Source organism: Apiospora phragmitis (genome assembly GCF_038363925.1).
Source record: "Apiospora phragmitis strain CBS 135458 chromosome Unknown utg000006l:1.0-5683423.0:1.0-5690449.0, whole genome shotgun sequence".
Taxonomy (NCBI): domain Eukaryota; kingdom Fungi; phylum Ascomycota; class Sordariomycetes; order Amphisphaeriales; family Apiosporaceae; genus Apiospora; species Apiospora phragmitis.
In genome coordinates, this window is record NW_027117404.1 from 5,633,967 (window position 1) to 5,655,357 (window position 21,391).

At 38.3% G+C, this 21,391-nt stretch overlaps 3 protein-coding genes across 3 annotated transcripts; all 3 read right to left on the reverse strand.

Moving 5' to 3' along the window:
• Positions 1–1,670: 1,670 nt before the first annotated feature.
• Positions 1,671–2,027, reverse strand: PG994_006953 (uncharacterized protein; the record flags this gene model as incomplete). Its single annotated transcript, XM_066858362.1, has 1 exon — positions 1,671–2,027. The coding sequence occupies one exon, from the start codon at positions 2,025–2,027 to the stop codon at positions 1,671–1,673; it is 357 nt and encodes a 118-aa protein (XP_066717631.1).
• A 53-nt stretch (positions 2,028–2,080) lies between these two features.
• On the reverse strand, positions 2,081–2,674 carry PG994_006954 (uncharacterized protein; the record flags this gene model as incomplete). Its single annotated transcript, XM_066858363.1, has 2 exons — positions 2,081–2,329; positions 2,408–2,674. The coding sequence occupies 2 exons, from the start codon at positions 2,672–2,674 to the stop codon at positions 2,081–2,083; spliced, it is 516 nt and encodes a 171-aa protein (XP_066717632.1).
• Positions 2,675–5,252: 2,578 nt separating this feature from the next.
• PG994_006955 (uncharacterized protein) lies at positions 5,253–6,008 on the reverse strand (the record flags this gene model as incomplete). Its single annotated transcript, XM_066858364.1, is given in 3 exon segments — positions 5,253–5,520; positions 5,638–5,783; positions 5,796–6,008. The coding sequence occupies 3 exon segments, from the start codon at positions 6,006–6,008 to the stop codon at positions 5,253–5,255; spliced, it is 627 nt and encodes a 208-aa protein (XP_066717633.1).
• Positions 6,009–21,391: the final 15,383 nt, after the last annotated feature.

Genomic DNA, 21,391 nt, shown 5'->3' on the forward strand with positions numbered 1-21,391 from the left:
TAGATGTCTTTCCATTCTCGTGTTTCTTCACTTGCGTTCCAACGATGCTGCCAACAATGGTTCCCACTATCAGGGTGACAACAACGATTATGACAATTGCTCTTGCTCTTTTGCTCTCCCTTTCTCGTTGTGCCACAACGCTCAGGTTGATGCGACTATCATCCGGAATGGAATTGGCCCCATCCTGATGACAGTTGCTTTCATATTGAGGTGAGGAAGGGGGAGCTGGCTAAAGGTGAATATCGGATACGTTAGGCTGAACTTGAGGGTCCAACGTGGACTGGTGCTCGGATGGGACTACTTCGAGCCCGGACTCGCAATGTTGCTGGGAGCTATCATGGGGAGTGGTGCGGTCCGAAGCAGCCAGCTCGGCCGCGAAAGACATATTCGACAGATGACTGATGGATGTATGAGACAAATAAATTTCAAGAAAGAGATGAGAGTTGCGGCATAGAAACGGGTTGGAAATCTAGGAAGACCTGCATTGTATTTTTGCAGGGCTGGATTCCCTCGTTTTGCCGTTTATGAAGGAGACTGAATCTCCAATGCAGCGTAACAATGTCTCATTTCCAAATTCAAATCGCGAGCAAGGATAGCCGCGATTCTGTGCTACTCGCTTCAGCCTGTGGGAGCCCAAACGAGACAGTGTTACAAGACCCTTTTTTTCTTTTTTTTTTGATACGATGACCCTCGATTCCACTGCCTGTTTTTGGTTCTCACAGTACGTCCGATAGATCTGCGTTGTATTTTGGTCGTACTACCTCCATATTAAGAACTTACGAAAGCCGGCGCTGTTCCACCCCTTTCATGCGGGGGCTATAGCTTGCCAAGTGGGAAGAGGCTGGTGTTTTTCGGCTCCGAGCCTGCCCTAGGGCGTTGGATTCTTCTCACCCTTCGGAAACGTGTTTTATATGCTTCTAATTTGGAAATAAAACAGAATATTAAGGATACCTTATTTCTTCTAAGCCTTCATACTACTAGACCTATAAGCGGATCGGACCTGCTCGACGCCGTAACGTTTTAAATAACGCTCGAAACTATAGAAACTTTTTACGTCGGAGCATACGCGGCATATTAACTTATTATTTTAACTTTTAATATATAAATTACTTATAGTATTACGGTTTAAGTTATAATTAAGGTATTTAACGATATATTTTATTTTCTTTTTTTAATTATACTCGTAATATTTAATATAATATATCGCGGACTTTTTTTAATATCGAGGTAATTATAAAACTTTATACCGCTATTATAATTATTTAAAATTATATAATTAAATTAATTTATATCGCCGAAATAATAAATTAATAAATAAAAAGACCGATCAATAATATTATAATAATTTAATAAATAATAATCGATATATAACGTATATTTTAATTATAATAGTTAAGATCTTTTAATAAACTTTTAAAAAGCTTGATCCGAGCTTTTATTATTACTTATATAGGTTTATTTCCGCTTTTAAACTTTAAGGAATCGAGTACGACTTGAACCAGATCTATAGCCCCTGTACGTATCGCCTAGGCGAGCGGCGTAATATCGAGAACTGAACCACCACCGCCGCCGCCGGCGGCCTTATTACTACTAAGCCCTTTTATCGTCGCATTTCCTCCCTAGCCCGTTATGCTCCTGCTCTTTTCCGCGAGCGTTTATATCCGGGCGCCCTAGACGCCGCGTAACGTAATCGGCTTCGCCGTAGGGTCGCGTAGGAGGAACGCCGGCTCCGCGTCGAGGGGCGCGCCGCGCCGGACGAGCTCGCAGCCGAGCCCGACGACGAACTGCTCCCGGGCCGCGCGGGGTCGTTGTCGCGGTGGGAGCTGTCGTACCGCCAGTCGCACGGCACGTCCGGGGGAGGGGGGTACGGGTCCGGGAGCCACTCCCACGAGGCCACGGCGTGTAGGGGCGACCAGCTCTCGGCCGTCACGACGCCCGCGGGGGCTGGCACCCGCCCGCGAGTAGGCGGGCGTACACGCGGATAGCCGTCGCGGCCGACTTTCCCCCTGCTCGGCGATAGCGCGCATAGCAGCGGCGTTTATCCGCGACGGCTCGCCAGGTCGACATGGTCGGCCGCGTCTTAGGCCAGCAGGTACTCGACGACGTCGTGGCGGCCCAAGGCGGCGGCGTAGTGGAGGGGCGACTCGCCCTGGTTGTTAGGCTGGCGGACTGCGCCATTGGCGGGTAGTTGAGAGTGGGCCAGGTAGAGTCGCAGCTGCTCCAAGCTTCCCTTCTGCGCCGCGAGGTGTAGCGCCGTCTCCCCGGCCTCGTCGGCCATATCGGGCGAGTAACCATGGTCCAGAAGGAGCTGAGTAGCGTCCATCCGGTCCTGTGGCGTATCTTGCCAGAAAAGGCGACGGTCCGGATCTGCTGGACCCTTGCGGAGAAGCTAATGGAGAGCAGTCACGCCCTGCGAGTCCTCCATCCTGGCATTGGCCCTTTTCTCCAAGAGGGCGGCCAGGTAGGCTGTGTAGTCCTGCTGCGATGCTGCGAAGAGAAGTAACCGCCTACTTTTACTCCACAGACCCGGGCCATCCGGGTTAGCCCCCGCGTCGATAAGGCGGCTAATAACACGGCGCTGGCGACGTCGGGTATCCGCCTCCGCTTCGTGGTAGGTGAGGTTGCCTAATTGTTCACGTCTCAAACGACTAGTTTCGTTCTCTATGAGGATCATCCTTTTACGAATGGCCCATTCCAAGGCCTCCTACAGGTCCTTTTGCGGGTAGGTGAGCTTGTCCAGTAGCACGTCTACGTACACGTCCCAGCGCGTCGCCGCGGCCTCGTCCAGGGCGCCCTTGCGCTCCTCGGCCGTCTAACCGCCCCAGACGTCGAGGAAGAAGGCGACGAGCTCGGGCCGGCCGTTTCGTGCCGCGACCCCGAGGCAGTCGTGCCCGTCCTCGTCGGCGCGTCCTTCGGGACCGACGAGCGTCCAGAACTGCCGGGCCATCCCCAGCTAGCCCGCCCGCGAGGCGGCTAAGAGGGGTGTGAACTAGGGTTCGGACCGCTCCGGCCGGCGGGGACTGACGCCGGCGTCGAGTAGCATCTAGACCGTTATTTCGTCGCCTCGGTAGATGGCTTCGAAAAGGGCCTTATAAATAGAATTTTATACGTCGACCTCGGGACTCCAGGTATTTAGGACTTGCGCCAAGTAGTCTCGGTCGCCGTGGCGGGCTCCCTTCTTTAAGTAGGGGCGTACTATGTCATAAAAGTAGGTAGGGGGCAGGTTAGACGGCGGGGACCCATGCTTTACGGCTAGTGCATAGCTGGTTACGAGGTTAACGTTAGGTTGTTTTATTACGCGAAGAAGTGCTTAGTTAAAAGAAATAAAGAAGAGATGGGAGGGAAGGAAGGAAAACGGGTTAAAAAAAGAAATTACGGAAGGGGGGGAATTTATATTAGTATAAATATACGTTTTTTAAGTATTAAATACCGAACCTTATTTTATTAAACTATTTTAATAAGTATATATATAGCTTAATATTTTATATATATTTTATATATTAATAATAGCTTTAATAAACCCGTTAAATAAATCGGTTATAATATAAATCTATTTTAATTATATTAAGTAATCGTATATAATTATTCTTTATTAACGGCTATTTTATTAATATTTTAAGGTAAGTAAATATATAATTATTTTTACGGCCGAATATTTATTAAAAAAATAAACGTAATATTTAAATTAAATAAAATTATTTATAATTTAATTACTTTATTATTATTTATAAAGTATTTAATATATAAAAACTAAGCCGTTTATTACGGCTATATTAAATTTTAAACGAATTTAAACGGGCCGCGCGACTAGTTAACGCGGTATATATTTATACGCTACTTATAATATACGTCCTGGTCGCTTAATAACCTATATAAACTTTCGGGACGGATATCGCCGTTAAAATATAATTTAAAACCTTTTAAAATTTAATTATTAATTAATATTATAAATAAAAAAAATAATATAAAAAAAAAGGGGGGGGGAAAGTTAAAAGCCGAATAAGTTTTAAACGTAACTCGGTAATTAATTTTAATATTACGTTAAATATAAATTCGTTTTCGAAAAGCGTTTAGCCTTATTTTCGTAATAATCGGATATAATATATATTATTAAAGTCGTTAACTTACGGGGGGAGCGGCTTCGAGGGGGGAGGATCCGATATATTAAACGTAGGTGCCCTAGTAGTCGAACCCGTCCCGCGCGGTCTTCCCTTAGGTATCCCCTCGGCGAAGTCGGATATTCACGCGCTAATCCCTTTCCTTTTAACTATTATCGGACTACGCCTAGGCGTGTATAACCTGGATCGAGGCGACGCCAACGTACGTCCAGTCGTTAATTCTCCGCAACTACTAGGTATTATTAATATCGATATAGAGATAGAACACTACCCAGCGGTCTCGCCCTCCTCGTCCGCTTAGCGGTACAGATCGTAATACTTATCGTGGCCGCCCGCCACTCCCGGCTGGGGCCGATCCAGTATGCCAGCTCCAACGTAAAACCGCCTAGGTTAGAGGTTCATAGCCAGCGGGCGTAGTAAAGGCTTAGGTTACCGCCCTCGATACCTTTAAGAACGTCGGTAATAAAGGGATGGCCCCCAGAATTATTATTACTGCTGTCCAGTTACTACTAGACCCATCGCGGGACCAGGTTCGAGACCTTCATAATAGTCATGTCAGTTTTTAATACCTGGGAAAAAGGAAAAAGAGGGCGCCACTGCAGCTAGCTAAACCATTTACATCCGAACGGGGTTCTTTACCACATCGCCCGTCGTCTCACGCCTAGCTCGCGTCCTAGAGCCGGGTTCACAAAAAACCTCATCCGTTAGAGCTTGTCGTCGCACTATATGCCCTGCCTAGGTAGGGTTAAGAAATAGGTAGGTTATAAAGTTCTTAGGGTCCAGGTAAAAAAACCGATTGTAATACCTTCGGAGGTCCGCCGCCCTCAGCACTACGTCGTATAAGTTGGCGAACAGCTTATCGTAAACGAGCGAAAACGGCTCCAGCATACTATCGGCCATAGTGAACATCAGGGCCGCGTACTAGACCAAGCGCGTAAACCGGTCTATATCGCAGTCCTTAGCCCGGCCCTAAAGCACCCGGAATTCCGAGGCCTCCAATTCCAAATCAAGAGCGGGAGCAGGAACAAGAGTAACAGCCCGTTTATCTAGCTTATCCTAAAAGATGCTACCCGGAGATGGGTATAGAAGCGTGGCCGGGCACGTGGGGTTCTCTATATACTTTTCTAGCAGCAGCTAGAACTCCTTATTCTGCTTACCGCTAAAAGGGTCGTCGTCCTCGCGCGGCACGACCTTAGGCTTAGCGGGCTCGCAATAAAAGGCGCGGGCGCCGCCGAAGCAGCCGCCGGTGCGATCGAGCCCGCCGGCCTCGGTGGCCAGCTTAATCTGGCCTTTGGGGTAGGCGTCCTCGCAGATGAAGTCCTGGGCGAACTTGGCCGGGGCCTCCTTCTTGTACCAGTCGCAGGTAGCGAAGGCGGCGGGCTTAGGGTCGCGGCAGCAGTAGCTCTTCTAGCCGATAATGCAGGGCTGCTCGCCGCCGGCGCCGCGCTTGGTCGAAACCATCTTAGTGGGGAAGTCGGAAGGGCAGTCCGGGTTGCACGACGAGGCCGTGCCCACCTACTTATACTCGCCGTAGGCCGCCGTCGCCGCGACGTTAATACAGCAAGCCGTCTGGTGCTTACTACTACACCCCACGCCCAAGGTGCCGACGTCGACCTCGCCGCCCTTACACCCGGGGCTGCAAGCCCCGGAGTTCTTGTGCCCGCGCTACGTGCACACGGGCATATCCTCGCTCCCCGGGCAGCACAGCTTATCCAGCCCCCCGCTCAGGCAGTTCTCGTCCGTCGCCATGATGCCCTTGTCTCCGTTACGCGCCACCGTCTTAAACCCGTCCGGGCACTCGCGGTAGCACCCGGACCACCGGCATAGCTCCGCCGTCTTGATGGGCGGCTGCGTCACCGGCTGCGGCTTCTCGAACTTGGGCACCGCCATTGCTTCCGGCCGACGGCGTTCGTGAGGGCCTTGATGTTGGTCCCGTCCTTGTCGTCCTGGCTCATGGCCCAGACCATAACGCCCGGGATGCACTGCCCGCGGATAATGTTGGACTTGAGCCGCCATGTGTTCACGTCGTTAAACGTCGTCCACTAGTCGCCCCACGACACCGACTTGACGGCGGCGTCGCGATCTAGCGTGGGGTCAGCTTGTTGTCGCGCACAATGTCGGCGATCTCCGCATGAAGTAATACACCCGTCGTGTCGGAACACCGGCCCGCCACCCGCCCGAGCTAACGGGGCACCCGGGATTATTGCAAGCCGCGTTGTTTAGGGTGAAAGAGCGGCTATAAAAGGCCATGCCGAAGGTGACCTTTTTAGGGTCGATGTCGTTGCGTTAAAGTAGATCGAGCGCCTCTTAGAGCTCCGTTATATTAAAGTGCGAGTTAATTACCGAGGGTATCGATTTGCTATTAATATTTTAAGAGCCGTATATATCGTAGCTTATTATATTAAACTAGTCGACGTGCTTTTCGAGGTTTTTGATATCGAAGTGTTAAAAGTATTAATAATTAGCCGGTAACGTTAATAATACGAGCCGCTTTTAATCGCCCCCGTGTATCCGATCCGTTAACGCTTTTATAAAACTAATAAAGTTTTTAAAGTCGCGTTTTATTTTAGCCCGGTTATTTACTCCCGGGTATTCCCTATTTTCCGCGCGTATTATAAATTATTAGCTTATTACTCCTACTTTTTTAAGGATAGGAAAAAATTAAGACTTACTAATCAATATCGATACTATTAAAGCTATATTTACTTATTATTTTAATAACCGAGTCGATAAAGGCCTTGGTCGCTTCGGAAGAAGCGGCCATATCGTTAAAGGTAGTCTGTATTAGGCCCGGGTCGTTGAACGCCTACCCGTCTACGGCTACCCAGATCCGGATATCCGGCTATACGAGCTTGATGGCGTTAATACGCTTTATGAACTCGGCCGTCTTAGCGTCGCCGGCTTTAATTTTAAACGTTTAAGGGTTTACCGTTACGAAAGAAAAGATAACGTCGGTGTAATAGCTGTACGGAATCTTTTTCGGGAGTATATTATAGTAGGGGCGGTTTGTTATCGATTAGGCCTCGTAGTAGCTAATAATACGCGTTATTTCGGTATTACTAACTTTATAGGATGGCCTTTAGGTAGGGCGTAAATAGTTATACGTGTTAATATAATTATTAATTCCTCGTAAAGAATATATTTAATTAACCTTAATTTTCTTGCCTTAGCAAAACGTATTAATAGTATTATAGTAGCTAAACTTGCTATAGTAGATATTAAGGGTATTTTTTTATCTAGTTGAAATCGGGACTGTCCCATCCCGGATTGCACTCGGATTTAAAGTTATAAGTACTTAGATATCCGGTCTTAAAATGGGTTAAAGTTAGTAAACTTTTTTTTAGCCTTCGATTAGAAATAGCTTTAGCCTTTGAGATTATTTACCCGTAATAGTTAGGCCCGGTATTATAAGACCCTTATTAAGAATAATACCTAAAGGGATAGTACTTTGACTCGCTGTATTCTGGTTTTTGCTATAGGGATAGCTAGAAGAGAGTAACGAAAAATAATAGAAAAAGAAGGGCTTTAATTATGGCGAGAAGATTTAAGTAATATTAGGTTTTAACGTTAAAGGGTTATTGATAAGTTAAATAATAGAGATAGTTTTTCGATAAAAATAGAAATAAGCACGGTTATTTTAATAAAAATAAAAGAGCGATAAAGACTATATATATATAGTACGTTATAAAGTTAATACCCCGAATAAACTTTTATTTGTAACGTGAGGTAGCTATAAATATAATTATGCGATACGGCGCGATTCCGATAGCCGAACGCGCGATTCCGATTATATAAAGGTTTCGATATTAAGTTATACCGTAATAGTTCGTTTAGATAGGTTTTTTTAATTAAAATTATAAGATTTTTAACCCCGTAAATATTATATACCTTATTCGGAGGAATAAGAAACTGTATAATAAGACTAGGCCTTAATAAAACCGGTTTATAAGAATTATAGAAATTACGTTATTCGTTATAAGCAGCGTACGGTATAATATTTCTAAGTATAGAAACGGCTTAAAATATAATTAATATAGTTCGGTAAACGTACGAAGGTAGTTATTAATTTATAAACTACGCCGTAATTAATTTTATTAACTTCGCCGTTAATTAAGCGACTCGGTATAAGTTACCGAGCTATATATATCTAGTTATTATTAAAGAGAATATTAAGCGTAACTGTTTAATTCTATTTCCGGTTAAGTAATTCGATAGTGTATAGTTCGGTTTAATACTTAATACGCGCGGGTAGATATCGTTAAAGAAAAATTAAACCTTAAACTGTTTATTAAATTATATAGGTTATAAGTTATAGGTTATAGGATAGTATGGGGCGGTATAAGATTTAGCCTTTTTTATATATTATTATAATTATTTTATCCGCGTTTAAATTTCTCGTTCTCGGCTTGTTATACCTTATGTACTAGTACTTAGAACGGCTTTAGTCTTAATATAATTTACGCCTGCCTTAGTTTATAATAACTAGGCTCTTCCTTTATACTTAGTCGATAGGTATAATTATATAAATCGGAGCTTTACCGGCTATATTAATTTATAAGTAAGTATAGAGTTATTTTTATTAATAATAACTCTATCTCTTTTAAAATTCGTTCTTTTATGTTTCGATTATATACTTATTCTATTTATATCGACCGTTAATTAATTAGATATAATGGTATACTTAAGCCTTTATAGCCTTTTCGCCGGCCTTTTGGCGGTATTTATGATCCTTTTTATTAAGGCGAGGGGGGGTCCCTTTAACTAAGTTATTATTATCGCCGAAACAGACCGTGGCGGCGAGATTTTAGCTTGCTCCCGAAGGTATATTTACCGGTCTCGGTTTTACGCGCGTTTGCGAGCAAGTGTTGTACTTAACCGTCCGGTGCGATAGTTACGTCGCTAGCCTCGGATAGAAGATGTACCACGGCTCCGTCGAGAACAAAGCTTTTATCGATACCGTATACTTATAAACCTGTTCGGCGGCCTTAATTATTATGCGTAAAAGAATCGTCCGCGTTTATACTTTTACTCCCGAAATATTTAAGGGTTACCCGGTGTTTTCTTTAATCGACTCGGTCGTTTTTAAGTAAAATAAAACTTATTTAAAAAATACCGACGGCGTTTATTATAACGGTATATTAAAAATAGTATATTATTTTTTTAAGCTCGTATTATTTATTAATATAAGGTTTTATTATAGATAAGATTAAAGCTTTCGAGCCGGTAAACGACCTAGCCGATATATTACGGGACGAGCTTTGCTTTTTTTATAACGTGGAAAAGCTTCGACTTATATAGAAATCGCTTTACTTAGCCTATAGCAGTTCGGATATAAAGAGATTATTTTATATTAATTAAAGTAAGTTTTTATATAAACTTTTAGAATTACGCGTACGTTTTTAATAAAAAGTTAGATTATAACGGAACGGAAGCCTTAATAAACCTTTAATAGCTTATTATTAACCTTAATAATATTATAATTAAAACCTATATTATAAGTTATTAATATACGGTTTAAATTAGCGATATATATAATAATATTACGTAAGCGAAGTCGGTAATAAGTTTTAAAATTTAGCTCCTAATTAATATAATATTTATTATTTAAGTATTAAGAGTAAATTAACCGCCTTTCACCTTACTTAATTTATAACTAGCCTTTATTATATTAACCTTAACCTCCTAGATTATAACGAGCCTATTCTAAGTATTAAATTCTACCTGCCGTTATCTTATAAATCTACCTATACGGTATAGGAGGGCAATAATTACGTAATAATTAACGTAAACTAAGCCACCTCGTGGCAAAACATTATTAAGTAGAACTCGGGCTAGATAGCCGCTGCTCTAATATCTGGTCCCTTTCGAACTCGTCCGCCTATCTGGGCAGCGTCGTGTGCGTTAGCGCCCCGGAGGCGTCCCTGATAACGACCCGATAGATCCCGATAACGAGGACGGCATTGGCCCCGGTAACGGGGGTATCGGGGGTCCCGGTGGTTCCGGTAACGGCTGGGCCGACGCTGTCGTCGACCCCCCGGCGACCGGTACGGTGGCCTAGGGTACTAAGGCCAAGTGCGGCCTGTACGTGCAGGCCGAGAAGGGTGATACTTGTAGCCGGCTGATCATAAACTACGCTGTGCCTATCGGCCGCTTTATTTAAGCTAACCCGTCGCTACGCAACGCCGAAAGGTGCTCTCGATATTTACGACCTAATTTGTGGTATTACGCCCTGCCTATATAAGGATTTAATGCAAGTCTTTTTTAATTAGTTATTTATTTAATTTACTAGTAATATATACTCTTTATTCGGCGTTTTTATCCTATTTAGGACTAAGTATATTAATAAAAATACATACTAGCTTTCGCTTTTTTTTCCTCGTAACAAATAGCTTAGTTTCTTATTTCTCTTTTAAATAATTATTTTTATATAATTAATAATTAAACCTAATTAATATTAATATAAGTTATAAATATTTAATATAAAGATTTTATATTATTTTACTTATATTATATATAGATTATAACGTTTAAATATACTATTTAATATAACCTATATTAATTATTATACCGCAATATTTATGGCCAGTCCAAAAGCTCTAAATATACGAAGTTAATAAAAAGCGGCTACTCGGTATCCGCTTGCCGCCGTACAGTATCACACGTATACAGAGCCGAATAAAGTTACGTTCGGCACTAGTCCCGGCTTAGGGCCACCCCTGCTATCCCGTGGAGCTACCGCGGAGGAATAATAAGTAGGGTAAGTAGATCTTCCGGAATTATCGATATAGCCCCTAACTATTATTTACGTATAAAAGCAAAAATCGCGGGCGAAATCCTAATTAGGCAGTTATAAATATCGTGCTATTTAAAATAGAAACTATCGAACTATAAGCCGAGCCGGCAATAGAAATTATAATCCTTAAATTAAAATATTATTACGACGCTAATTATCGATTATAGCGTACTTTTAAGGACGAGAACAAAAAAAAAGAAAAAAACTTTACGCCGTACGCGAAATTACGCCGTAGCCGCGGCCGGGTATTCTATTTATACTACTTACCCTGCCTACGCTACTTACGCTTTATATCCGATTTCTGAATTAAAAATAGAATAGCGAGTAAATATTTAAAAAAACCGAAGGCATTCGATATATTAATATTATTAAAGTAAATAGCCGTCCAGCCTTTTTAAAAAATAATACTAGTTATTTAATTATATATTAATCTTAATTTTTATAAATATAAAATTAATATTCTAATTTACCCTTTTAATATAAATAACGTGCCTCGGTATCGCCGAATTTATCGAGCCGCTACTTATTATAATTAACCCGAGTATTATTTAAAACTACACGTAGTGGTTCGTTACTAATATATCTAATACGTACGACCAGGTATTAGTTACCTACGGCCTTACCCGGGCTTAACTAAACCGATATATAAGCTTAGAACTTAACCCCTTACCGCCGCTAAGACGTTAATATTAATCCCGGGGTACGCCGTATAAAATCCCGTGCTCGCCTCCTCGTACGTGTTCGTATCTAAAAACTCGTACTATATCGAATAGAACTAGGGCTAAAACCCGGAGCCCGAACCTTAACCTATTACGACCGTTACCGCTACTACCTTCACTACTAATACTAGGTTAACCGAGGCTCCTATAACCACTACGAACCCCGGTAATAGCGTAGAAACCCTAAAGCCTATTCAGCCTAACATAGTAAGTAATTATAACAAGTTCGCCTTCGTTAGCCCCGGGACGACTTACAGCCAGATCTTTAACGCTAATAAGATTAGCCTCGACGACTTTATACGTTAAAACCCCGAGGTAAGCGATACTTACAGCGGTATATAGGCCAAGGTCAACGTTTACGTCGCGGTACTAAGCGGCGGCGGCGGCGGCGGTACCACGCCTACGACGAGACCTACCACCTCGGAGCCACTACCGCCTATTACCGCGACGACTACGACCACGGCGGGTAATAGCGTACAAACGCCGCAGCCGACCTAGCCCGGCATAGTAAATAATTATAACAAGTTCTACTAAGTATCGCGCGGTAACGTATACAACTAGATCACCGGCTATAACGGTATTAGCCGCAAGGACTTTATACGTTAGAACCCGACCGTTCTCAACGACTACTTCGGCATATAGGCCGAGGTCAACGTTTACGTCGGCGTCCTCGTCGGGGGCGGCCTAACCATTACCGCCGCTCCTCCGCTTCTAGCCACGACGACGAAACCGCTTAGCGGCATCCAAACACCGTAGCCCACCTAGCCCGGTATAATATCTAACTACAAGAAATTCTACTACGTCTCCCCCGGCGACGCTTACGCTTAGATCACGACCTATAAAGGGATCTCGCTAACGGATTTTACGAGGTAGAACACCGGCGTAAGCGCCGACTACAATAATATATAGTTTAAGATATTTATATACGTTAACGTGTAATTATATTTAAAAGGCGCTTTAAATATATAGCAGTAGGCTTATTTAAAAATTATAGTTATATTAATAAACCCGTATATTTTAATTAAATTTTATATTATATTTATATAGTAATAAATATTTATTTAATAATAATAGTATTATTTAAATATAGCCCCCTATAACAACTGCTTATATAGATATATAAAGTAAATATACTACTATTATAGCATTATAAGGAACAACAGAAGGTAGATACGATAATAGGATCGGGCAAATGAATAGTTATAAATTATTAAAGAGACGAATGAATCTACCAGGGGAATAGCACTCCGTTGTTCAGATATACAAAGGAAATAGTTCGCGTATCACGCTAGCCATATTAAGGGGCTTACCCCGTTACTATTATAATACTTATACTTTTTTTAAGCTAAATAGCGGAGGATAGTTTAATTATGATCGTTAATACGAGTATATACTATTATAACGCTATTATTATCGAAAGCCGGGAATTCGAGCTCTACCCTTACCACTAAGGAGGAGCGATATTAAGAAATGGGACGCTAAGTCTCTCGAAACGTTATAAATATTATAAAACAGGATTATCCAGCCAGTTTTAAATACCTTAAGCTTTACTTAAGCGTTATTTAATAACTAATAGCCTCGCGTTTAATAAATTTTTATTAGGCCTCTAGCTCGCTTTTTATTGGAATAGCAAGAACTGAGGTTTTCTATACTACTCTAAAAAGGGTACTACGTACCTACGCGTACGAACCCCTTTTTTATTTTATTAAAAGGGGTATACAATACCCTTCGTAATTAATATAAAAAATAGACATAAACAATAAGAAATAATAATATAACCCCGATTAAATCCGGAACTATTTATACGTACATATAGGAAAGCTTATTTAATACTTTCCTCTTTATATAATAGGAGACCACTTAAGCGGCAGGCTTAATATAACACTTAATCGAGTTATCTCGTCTTATAACTTATTAATTAGAGCTATTATATATGGTTACCAGTATTTATTTCGTGAAATGGTAATTAAGAAAAAGGTCGCTCTTATATCGATAAAAGAAACGCCGTAGTAAAGCTAACTCTAAAATACTTTTTACGAAACGATTATAATAGAATAGATTTATAAGTCTATAAGGTTATCCCTAATTAAATTAAAACGTTAAAAAAAAGAGGTTCTATTAGTACTAGCGGATTACTTTTTATTTTATTTTATTAGTCATAGTGAAACGAACGCAAGCCCCTTCTAGAATTATTTACTTTTAGAAGACTAAGTACAAGATCCTTTAATAATAGATAATATGCTCGGAATTAACCTTAGTTTTAAGCTATTATTTCTTACTTACTTTTCGGCATATAGAACTAGCCCGGTACGAAACGAGGAACTAATTAACAAAAGCCTTTACCTAACCGCTACCTATTAGCTCGTAAGCTTTTAATATATTATCTATACCTTATAAAGCGTAAACGATATATTATGCGTTAACATGGCATCGAAAATATATTAAGCTCTTCGGGACAAAGGGATGAACGATTAGGTTATAAGCTAGGGACTTTATTTTATTATTCGGGAGCTTCGGGACCGGTGGAGATATTAAATAGGGAAGTATAGTAATATAGAGAATATAGGCATTAAAAACGAAAGAGACGCAGTTATATATAATGAGAAGGTTAGAGAGATACCAGCGCCCTAGGTTCCCTATATTTATTTTAAGGTTTAACCGGTTATATGCTTAGCAGCGTTACGAATTACTAAGTCGATTGCAACCTATAAAGGAGGTATAAAATAAGCCCGATAGGATGGATATTTTAGTTACGATAATTTTAGGATTCTTATATCGCCCTTTATTTTAATAATCAGTATACGAATTATTATTAAACATTAGCTATCGACTTAGGTAACTATAGTTCCTTTTTTATATTTTAATTACTCCGCTTTTTTATATTTCTTTTAATCTTAAAGTACGGAAAATAAATTACTTATACTTTTTATCTTATTAAAATATTATATTCCTAATTATTACTCTTTTCTTTTTAAAGCGCGTCGGTTTAAATTTTCCGCCTCCGCGTAACTCTTTTAGCCTTATAATAAATAACCGAGCCCATTCGTTCGCTATTTCTTCGCTAAAAGGTTTTTAATTATATAGGGATTATAAGTGCGGTATTAATTATCGGCGTTTCGCCAGGTTTAGGAAATTACTAGTAAGAAATTCTTTAGCCGCTCTCGAAAGAGGCCCTAATAGGTTTCCGCTAAACCTTAAACACCTAATAAAATAAATAGAATAACGGCGAAAAAAAAAAGGTCGTATAGCTCGCCGTAACTAGGTATATTATAAAACATTATATTATAAAAGGCGAAAAAGGGTGCGTAAATATCGTTAATAATAATTAATATTACACGTTTAAATTTAAAATCGTTTAAAATAAAGTTTATTTTATTATATAAAAAAGGGGAGGCGAGTTATTATAAAAAAGAAATCCTTTTAGAGAATAAAATAAATAAATCCGGAGACCGTTTTTAAAAGGTTGGAATAATTTAAAGAACTGGTATAACGCGACTTCTATAACTCCTACCTCGCTATATAAAGTATAAAAAAGAAAGGAGCGAGAATTTAAATAGCTATAATATAACTTAACGGGTTATTAAATAAAATACGTTACTGCTTAGAACTACGCCAAAACTTAAAATTATTAATAAGATACTATATAATAAAGCGAGTAAAAGTCTATAAACTAAATTAATAAATAACTCTTTAAATTTAATACCCGAATAAGTAAAAAAATCGCCACTATTACATTCCGCAAAATAATAATAGTTTTCCTTCGTATTCGAATAAACGTTTAGTAATCGTCGTATTACCTTATTTTTAAGTGTATTAAAAAATAAATAATTAAAGTTTTAAGCTATTATAATATTAACGTCGGTAATATTTAAAATATATACCACGATATTATAATGGCCGAAACGAGCAGCGATTAATAATAAAATAGAATTATAGTGATCTATTATATTAACATTATTTTAATATTTTCTTAATAATAATTTAAAAACCTTAACCGAAGCCTTTTCAATAACGTAAAATAATAATAATTAGTTATAATAGTTATTTAATTACGGATTAGCTTTATATTTAAAACGTAGCCGTATTACCGCCTTATATCTACCCTAAGCGGTATATAATAGCGGAGTCTTATTAAATTGATCTTTCGAATCGACTTCGGCCTTATATTTAAAAAATAGCCGTACCACCGCCTTATATCTATCCTAAGCACTGCACGAGAGCGGTATCTAATCGTTCTTTCCTTTCGAGTCCGACCTCCGCCTTTTGCCGGAGGAGCTACTACACTATTTTTATATTCCTATACTTAGCGGCGTACGATAGCGGCGTCCTATTAAACTAATCCTTTAAATTAACCTCGATATCTTATTTAAAAAGGATTCGTACTACGTCCTTATACCGGTCCTTAATAATAAACGAGAGTAAAGTCTTACCTACTAAATTTTCCCGTGGCCTTCGAGTCGATTTCGGCTTTATATTTAAAAAGTAGCCGTATTACCGCCTCTTATCCACCTTAAACGGTATATAAGAGCGGAGTTTTATTAAACTTATCCTTTAAATCGGCTTTCGCTTTATATTTAAAAAGTAACTATATAATTACTTTATACTTACTTAAAATAATAAATAAAAACAGGGTTGTACTATTTTAATCGGCTACGTCAATATTAGCTTTATATTTAAAGAGCAGTCGTACCACTACCTCGTCCCTATTCTTAACGATAAACGATAGCAGTATTCTACTTATATAAATACTATTTATATTATTAAAGTCGACTTTAACCTTATATTTAAAGAGGAGGTATAATACTACCTTATACCTACCTTAAATAATAAATAATACCGGGGTCCTATTATCCTGATCGATCAAGTCGACCTTAGCTTTATACTTAAGGAGTAGCCGTACTATTTCCTCGTCCCCGTTTTTAATTATAATTAATAATAAGGTCTTATTATCCTTATTTTTAAAATTAACCTCTACTTTATAATTAAAGAGTATGTATACTATAGCCTTATACTTACTATAAATAATATATAATAATAATATCTTGCTATCCTAATTTATTATATTAACCTTCGCCTTATACCCTTTCTTAAAGGCGTACGATAGTAATGTCTAGTTATTATAACTTATTTCATATATATTTTAATATTATATTAAAACATTAATAATATTTCAAAGCCCTAGGAGAGCGGCAAGATATAATCCAGTTATTTACCTTAAAAACACTTGGCTATAACCGTTATTATTTAGTTATTTTAGTTTTATTAATAATCCTTAAACTATAACCTTAACCTTCGAATTATTTAATAAAAACGTAGGCCGGTATTAAGAGTATAAAATCGAGCACGTATGTTTTTTTTAATAATTACTTTATAATCGCGTTCTTATATATTATAAAATCGTCGTATTTTATTCTTAACGCTCTAAGTAGTAGCCTTTCCCGTTTTGTTAAGCCTTTTTAATATAGTTATTCCGATAACTTTAGCAAAATGTTTCATTGTTCGCATATTGCGAGGATCGGATTCGGGAAATTATAGCGTGTATCTGTTTAGGTTAAAAGCTTATACTCTTTTTAACAATTAATAATATACGACTCTTTATTACGGCGCTGAGCTATTGAGATAAGCTAGCGTCCTATACGGACCGACCTGGCCCTTAATGTGGGCGTATAAGCCCCTAATTAGGCCTACTTCTACCGTATACCCGTTTAATCTTGAAATATAGCTCTTTAAGTTACGTCTTTGTTATATCCGTTACTTATACCCTAACAGACCGTAGTAATAAAACTTGTACCGCTATACTTATCCTATTACGTGACTTCCGCCCGTAATATTTTTAAAGTTTTATTTCTCGTTCGTAAGCTTCTTTGTTTTTTCGTTAAAGCTTTTTATAAATAATATATTTATTAATAATAAATCGCTCCGATAATTTATTTTAAATAATAAAATCGAGAGCGGCTTTAATATCGAAATGATTATAACGATTTAAAGAAGCTATATTTATCTATATTAAATAGATTGCTTAAACTTTAATAAGAGTTATAAAAAAATAATACTTAATAATAAAATAAGAACAAGAAATTTTATATACGAGAAAACCGGTTATTAATTAAGTTGTTACGAGCGGTATAAGTAAAACAGGATAGGTATTTATTATTAGGTTCGCATTTTAGTAGACAGGCCAGGTAAGGGTAACTAATAAGATAAGGACGTAGCTCGAGGAGTTATAATATTATATAGGGCAGTAGTATAAGTATATATACCCGTTCGAGGGTTTTTCGGGGCTAACTTAGTTAATAATCCTTTATATATTATTTAGTGCGCTCCTAGCTTATTCGTGCTCTTTTTTAACTTATTCGTGCTCTTTTAGCTTATTCGTGTTTAATGCGATATTTAACGCGCGTTATTTACCTTAATAGTTTAGCGCCGTAATATAAATTAAAAGAATTTTAAGAGGGAAAAATAGAGTAAGTTTATTAAAAAAGGTTTTTATAAGTATTTATTTTCGGCTCTATAAAGCCACGTTCGGAGCTTCTACTTCGTTTAGGACTACCCCTAACTTTATTTTCCGCCTAAGTCTGAAAGTAATACTTTATTCGTATCTATATCTATTTAAGTGATTAATAGCTCCTGGTATACTATGATAGTTCATTTCTAATAGCTCTATTATTGTAATAAATAAATCGGAGGGCCCTAAGTAGGAGTGAGTAATGCTAAAGCTATCCAAGCCGAACCTAAGCCGGCTTAAGCGAAGCTTAAATAAAAGCGGCGAGAGGTTATATAATCACTAGCGTCTAGATTAATATGGGATAATAAGGATTAAACAGCACCTGTATTATTACGTTTAATAGTTTCGAACAAAAATGTAAAACCTACGTTATTCTGTTTCTCCGTATCGGCGCCGCGGTTATATAGAAGGTATATCATCTCGGCGCCGGCGTCGTCTTTGACACGGGATGCTAGGAAATAAAGAGCCGTTACGCTATCGTAAGCTTATATATTAATACTTGCCCTATATATAAGTAATCGTTTAATTATAACTATATCGGACTACTTAACTATTATTATAAGGGGCGTAACTTTAAATTTATTCCTTATATTAAGATTAACGCCGGACTTAATTAGCTTTTTAGCGGTATTTATATCCCTGGAAGATGCCGCTTTATGCTAGTTAGTATCGAGAGCTTCGCTTAGCCTACGATCTCTTTTTAAATATTTTAAGAAAAGGATATTATTATTATCGTTAAACCTTGCTACTACGGTACTCGATGTTATATCTGCCTATTTATATTTAATAAATTTTACGAAGAAATAAATATGACGGCTTAGAAGTTAGGCCGTCGTTTTTTCGTAGTTATTAACGCTACTCTTAAATGTTATTTTCGGCTTCAAGGTTCTTCTACGGGACTAAAGCTACTTGTATATAGCCTTATACCCCTGATCGATAATATAATCGATCGGATATTAAAAGAACTCGTCGGGAATATTAATTTATAATATAGCTTCGGGGAACTAACCGAGAAGATTTTTAAGCTTAAAAGCGGTAATAATATAAAGTACTTATATAGTCTGGGGCGGCCGAATTTAGCTTAGCGATACTCGAGTACGTTATAAAAGTATAAAACTTATATCGCGAAGTTATAATATTTCGAGCTTCGTAATATTTAATACGTTAGGTCGATATTCTTTAAGCTTTAAAAATATTAAAGGTAAGTACCCTAATATTTAGTAATATAAGGAAATAGCGGATATTTCTCGGCTAGGTCCTCGAGATCTTTAAGCGTATTAATAGGCCCCTTTTTAAACTTATCTAATAATAAATAACTTATATATAATAAAGCAAGTGCTACGTCGGGTTTATCTTTTTCGGCCCTAGGGTGGTTTACATAAATAACGTTTATAGCAGCGTTTAATCTTAAGAATTCCGCGAAGGAAAAGTAAAGGAGCTAATACTAGTTATATCTTTCGATTAATAAACCAGCGTAACTAAACAGGATAAACTTCTTATCGATAAGATCGTCACTATTAAATTCGATTATGCCAAGCTAAAAGCTAAGCGTATAAACCATTTCTTTTTTAAACAAAAGCTTTTAAGAATAGGTAACCCATACCAGCGCCTTTAACGCTAAATCGCGTCGAGAAATAAGCTAGGCTACTATTTCTTCTAACATTACGATATATAGCTGCCCTAAGCCTCTCGACATATATTATACTATAGCCAGCTTAGTTCTATTAGATATTTTTATCTCGATTATTTTAATATTAAGAAAAACCTAAACAAAAACCCCATTTACGCCGTATAAAAGCCTGTCTCGGATCTATTACAGCGCGGAGGGCTTCTTTACCAAGCCTATAATTATATACTCGATAAACGCGTTAATATTACTCGCGTTCAAGCCGTTATCGACTTAGATCTCGATACTATCTAAAAGAGCGTTACTAATAACGGAGTAACCAAGTTAACTAAATATAATAACACGTACAGGCCTAAACGGATCTTTTATTACTAAAAACCTAAAAAACTAGCATATTTCTTCGAAATAATCGCCCGAAAGCCCACTATATTCGTTAAGCCCATTAATAACGATATAGGCTCGGGTAAAGTTATAAACTACACTCCGGATATTATCCTTAATTTCGAATCGTCGAATACCATTAAAACGGCTCTCCGTATAGCGTTTTCGAATAGCCTCGATATTTCTATCTTTTAATAATTAAGCGTAGAATTATTTTAAGATTAAACTTAATAATATAGTTATAACTAGAACTAAGCTACTAAAAGATATCTTAACGTTTATATTCGCATTATAATATATAAATACAATAACTTAGGACTTGCTATTCTAATCACCTAAAAAAAAGGGCACGGGCTCGGCAGCTCTCTCGTAAATTATAAATAATATAAACAGCTAAATAGGATTTCCCGCTCCTAGCTTTACTTATAACCTATAAAAGGTTAAAAAGTACTCCATTCTTCCAGTCCTAAAAAGATTCGCGGTCGAAGAGCCATCTTCCGGTACCTGGCGGGCTATTACTATACTTTTCGATTTAGGCATTATTAAAAGAGGTATAAAGTATTTAATCGAGAATCTCTTAACGTATTATATCTGTTACATAATTAGTAACGATTACGTTAGTCTTTTAACTATATTAAATTAAGCAGACCTCGTTTTATAATAAAGTTCCTCATGGTATTAAACAGATTACTTCGACTAAGCTTTTTAAATTTACCGATCCGACTAAGCCGATTAATACTCCCCTACACGTTACCGTCGTTCATCGACGAGTATTAAATAGCTCACCGAGAGTATCAGCCAGCTTACCGTAAATATTAGCAAGCTTCCCGACACTTAGCGCTAACCGTACTAACTAGTCGTCCCGAATACATAGATATGATTAATCGGTTAAAAGTAACCGATATCGGATAAATAAGCCGGATTATAACGTGTATAAGTTAGGGGGTTATAAGCTTCGCAAAATATTTCCTACGTATAATAATAAAAATAGCTAACCCTGCTTAAATCGCTTTTATAATTATTAAATTTACTAGGATATTAATTAAAGATTACACCTAATCGGTCCACCAACGCATTATTTTCGTTACGTTACGAGGTATAACACGAGGCCATATCTTCTTATCATATATTAATAATATACTGCTCTCACTTTTAAGTTTTCGTTTAATATTACCTTTAAAACCGCGTCTACTTTTCGTTAGCTTAATAATAACGCAGGCCAGCGAGTTAAGTATTAATTAATAAATA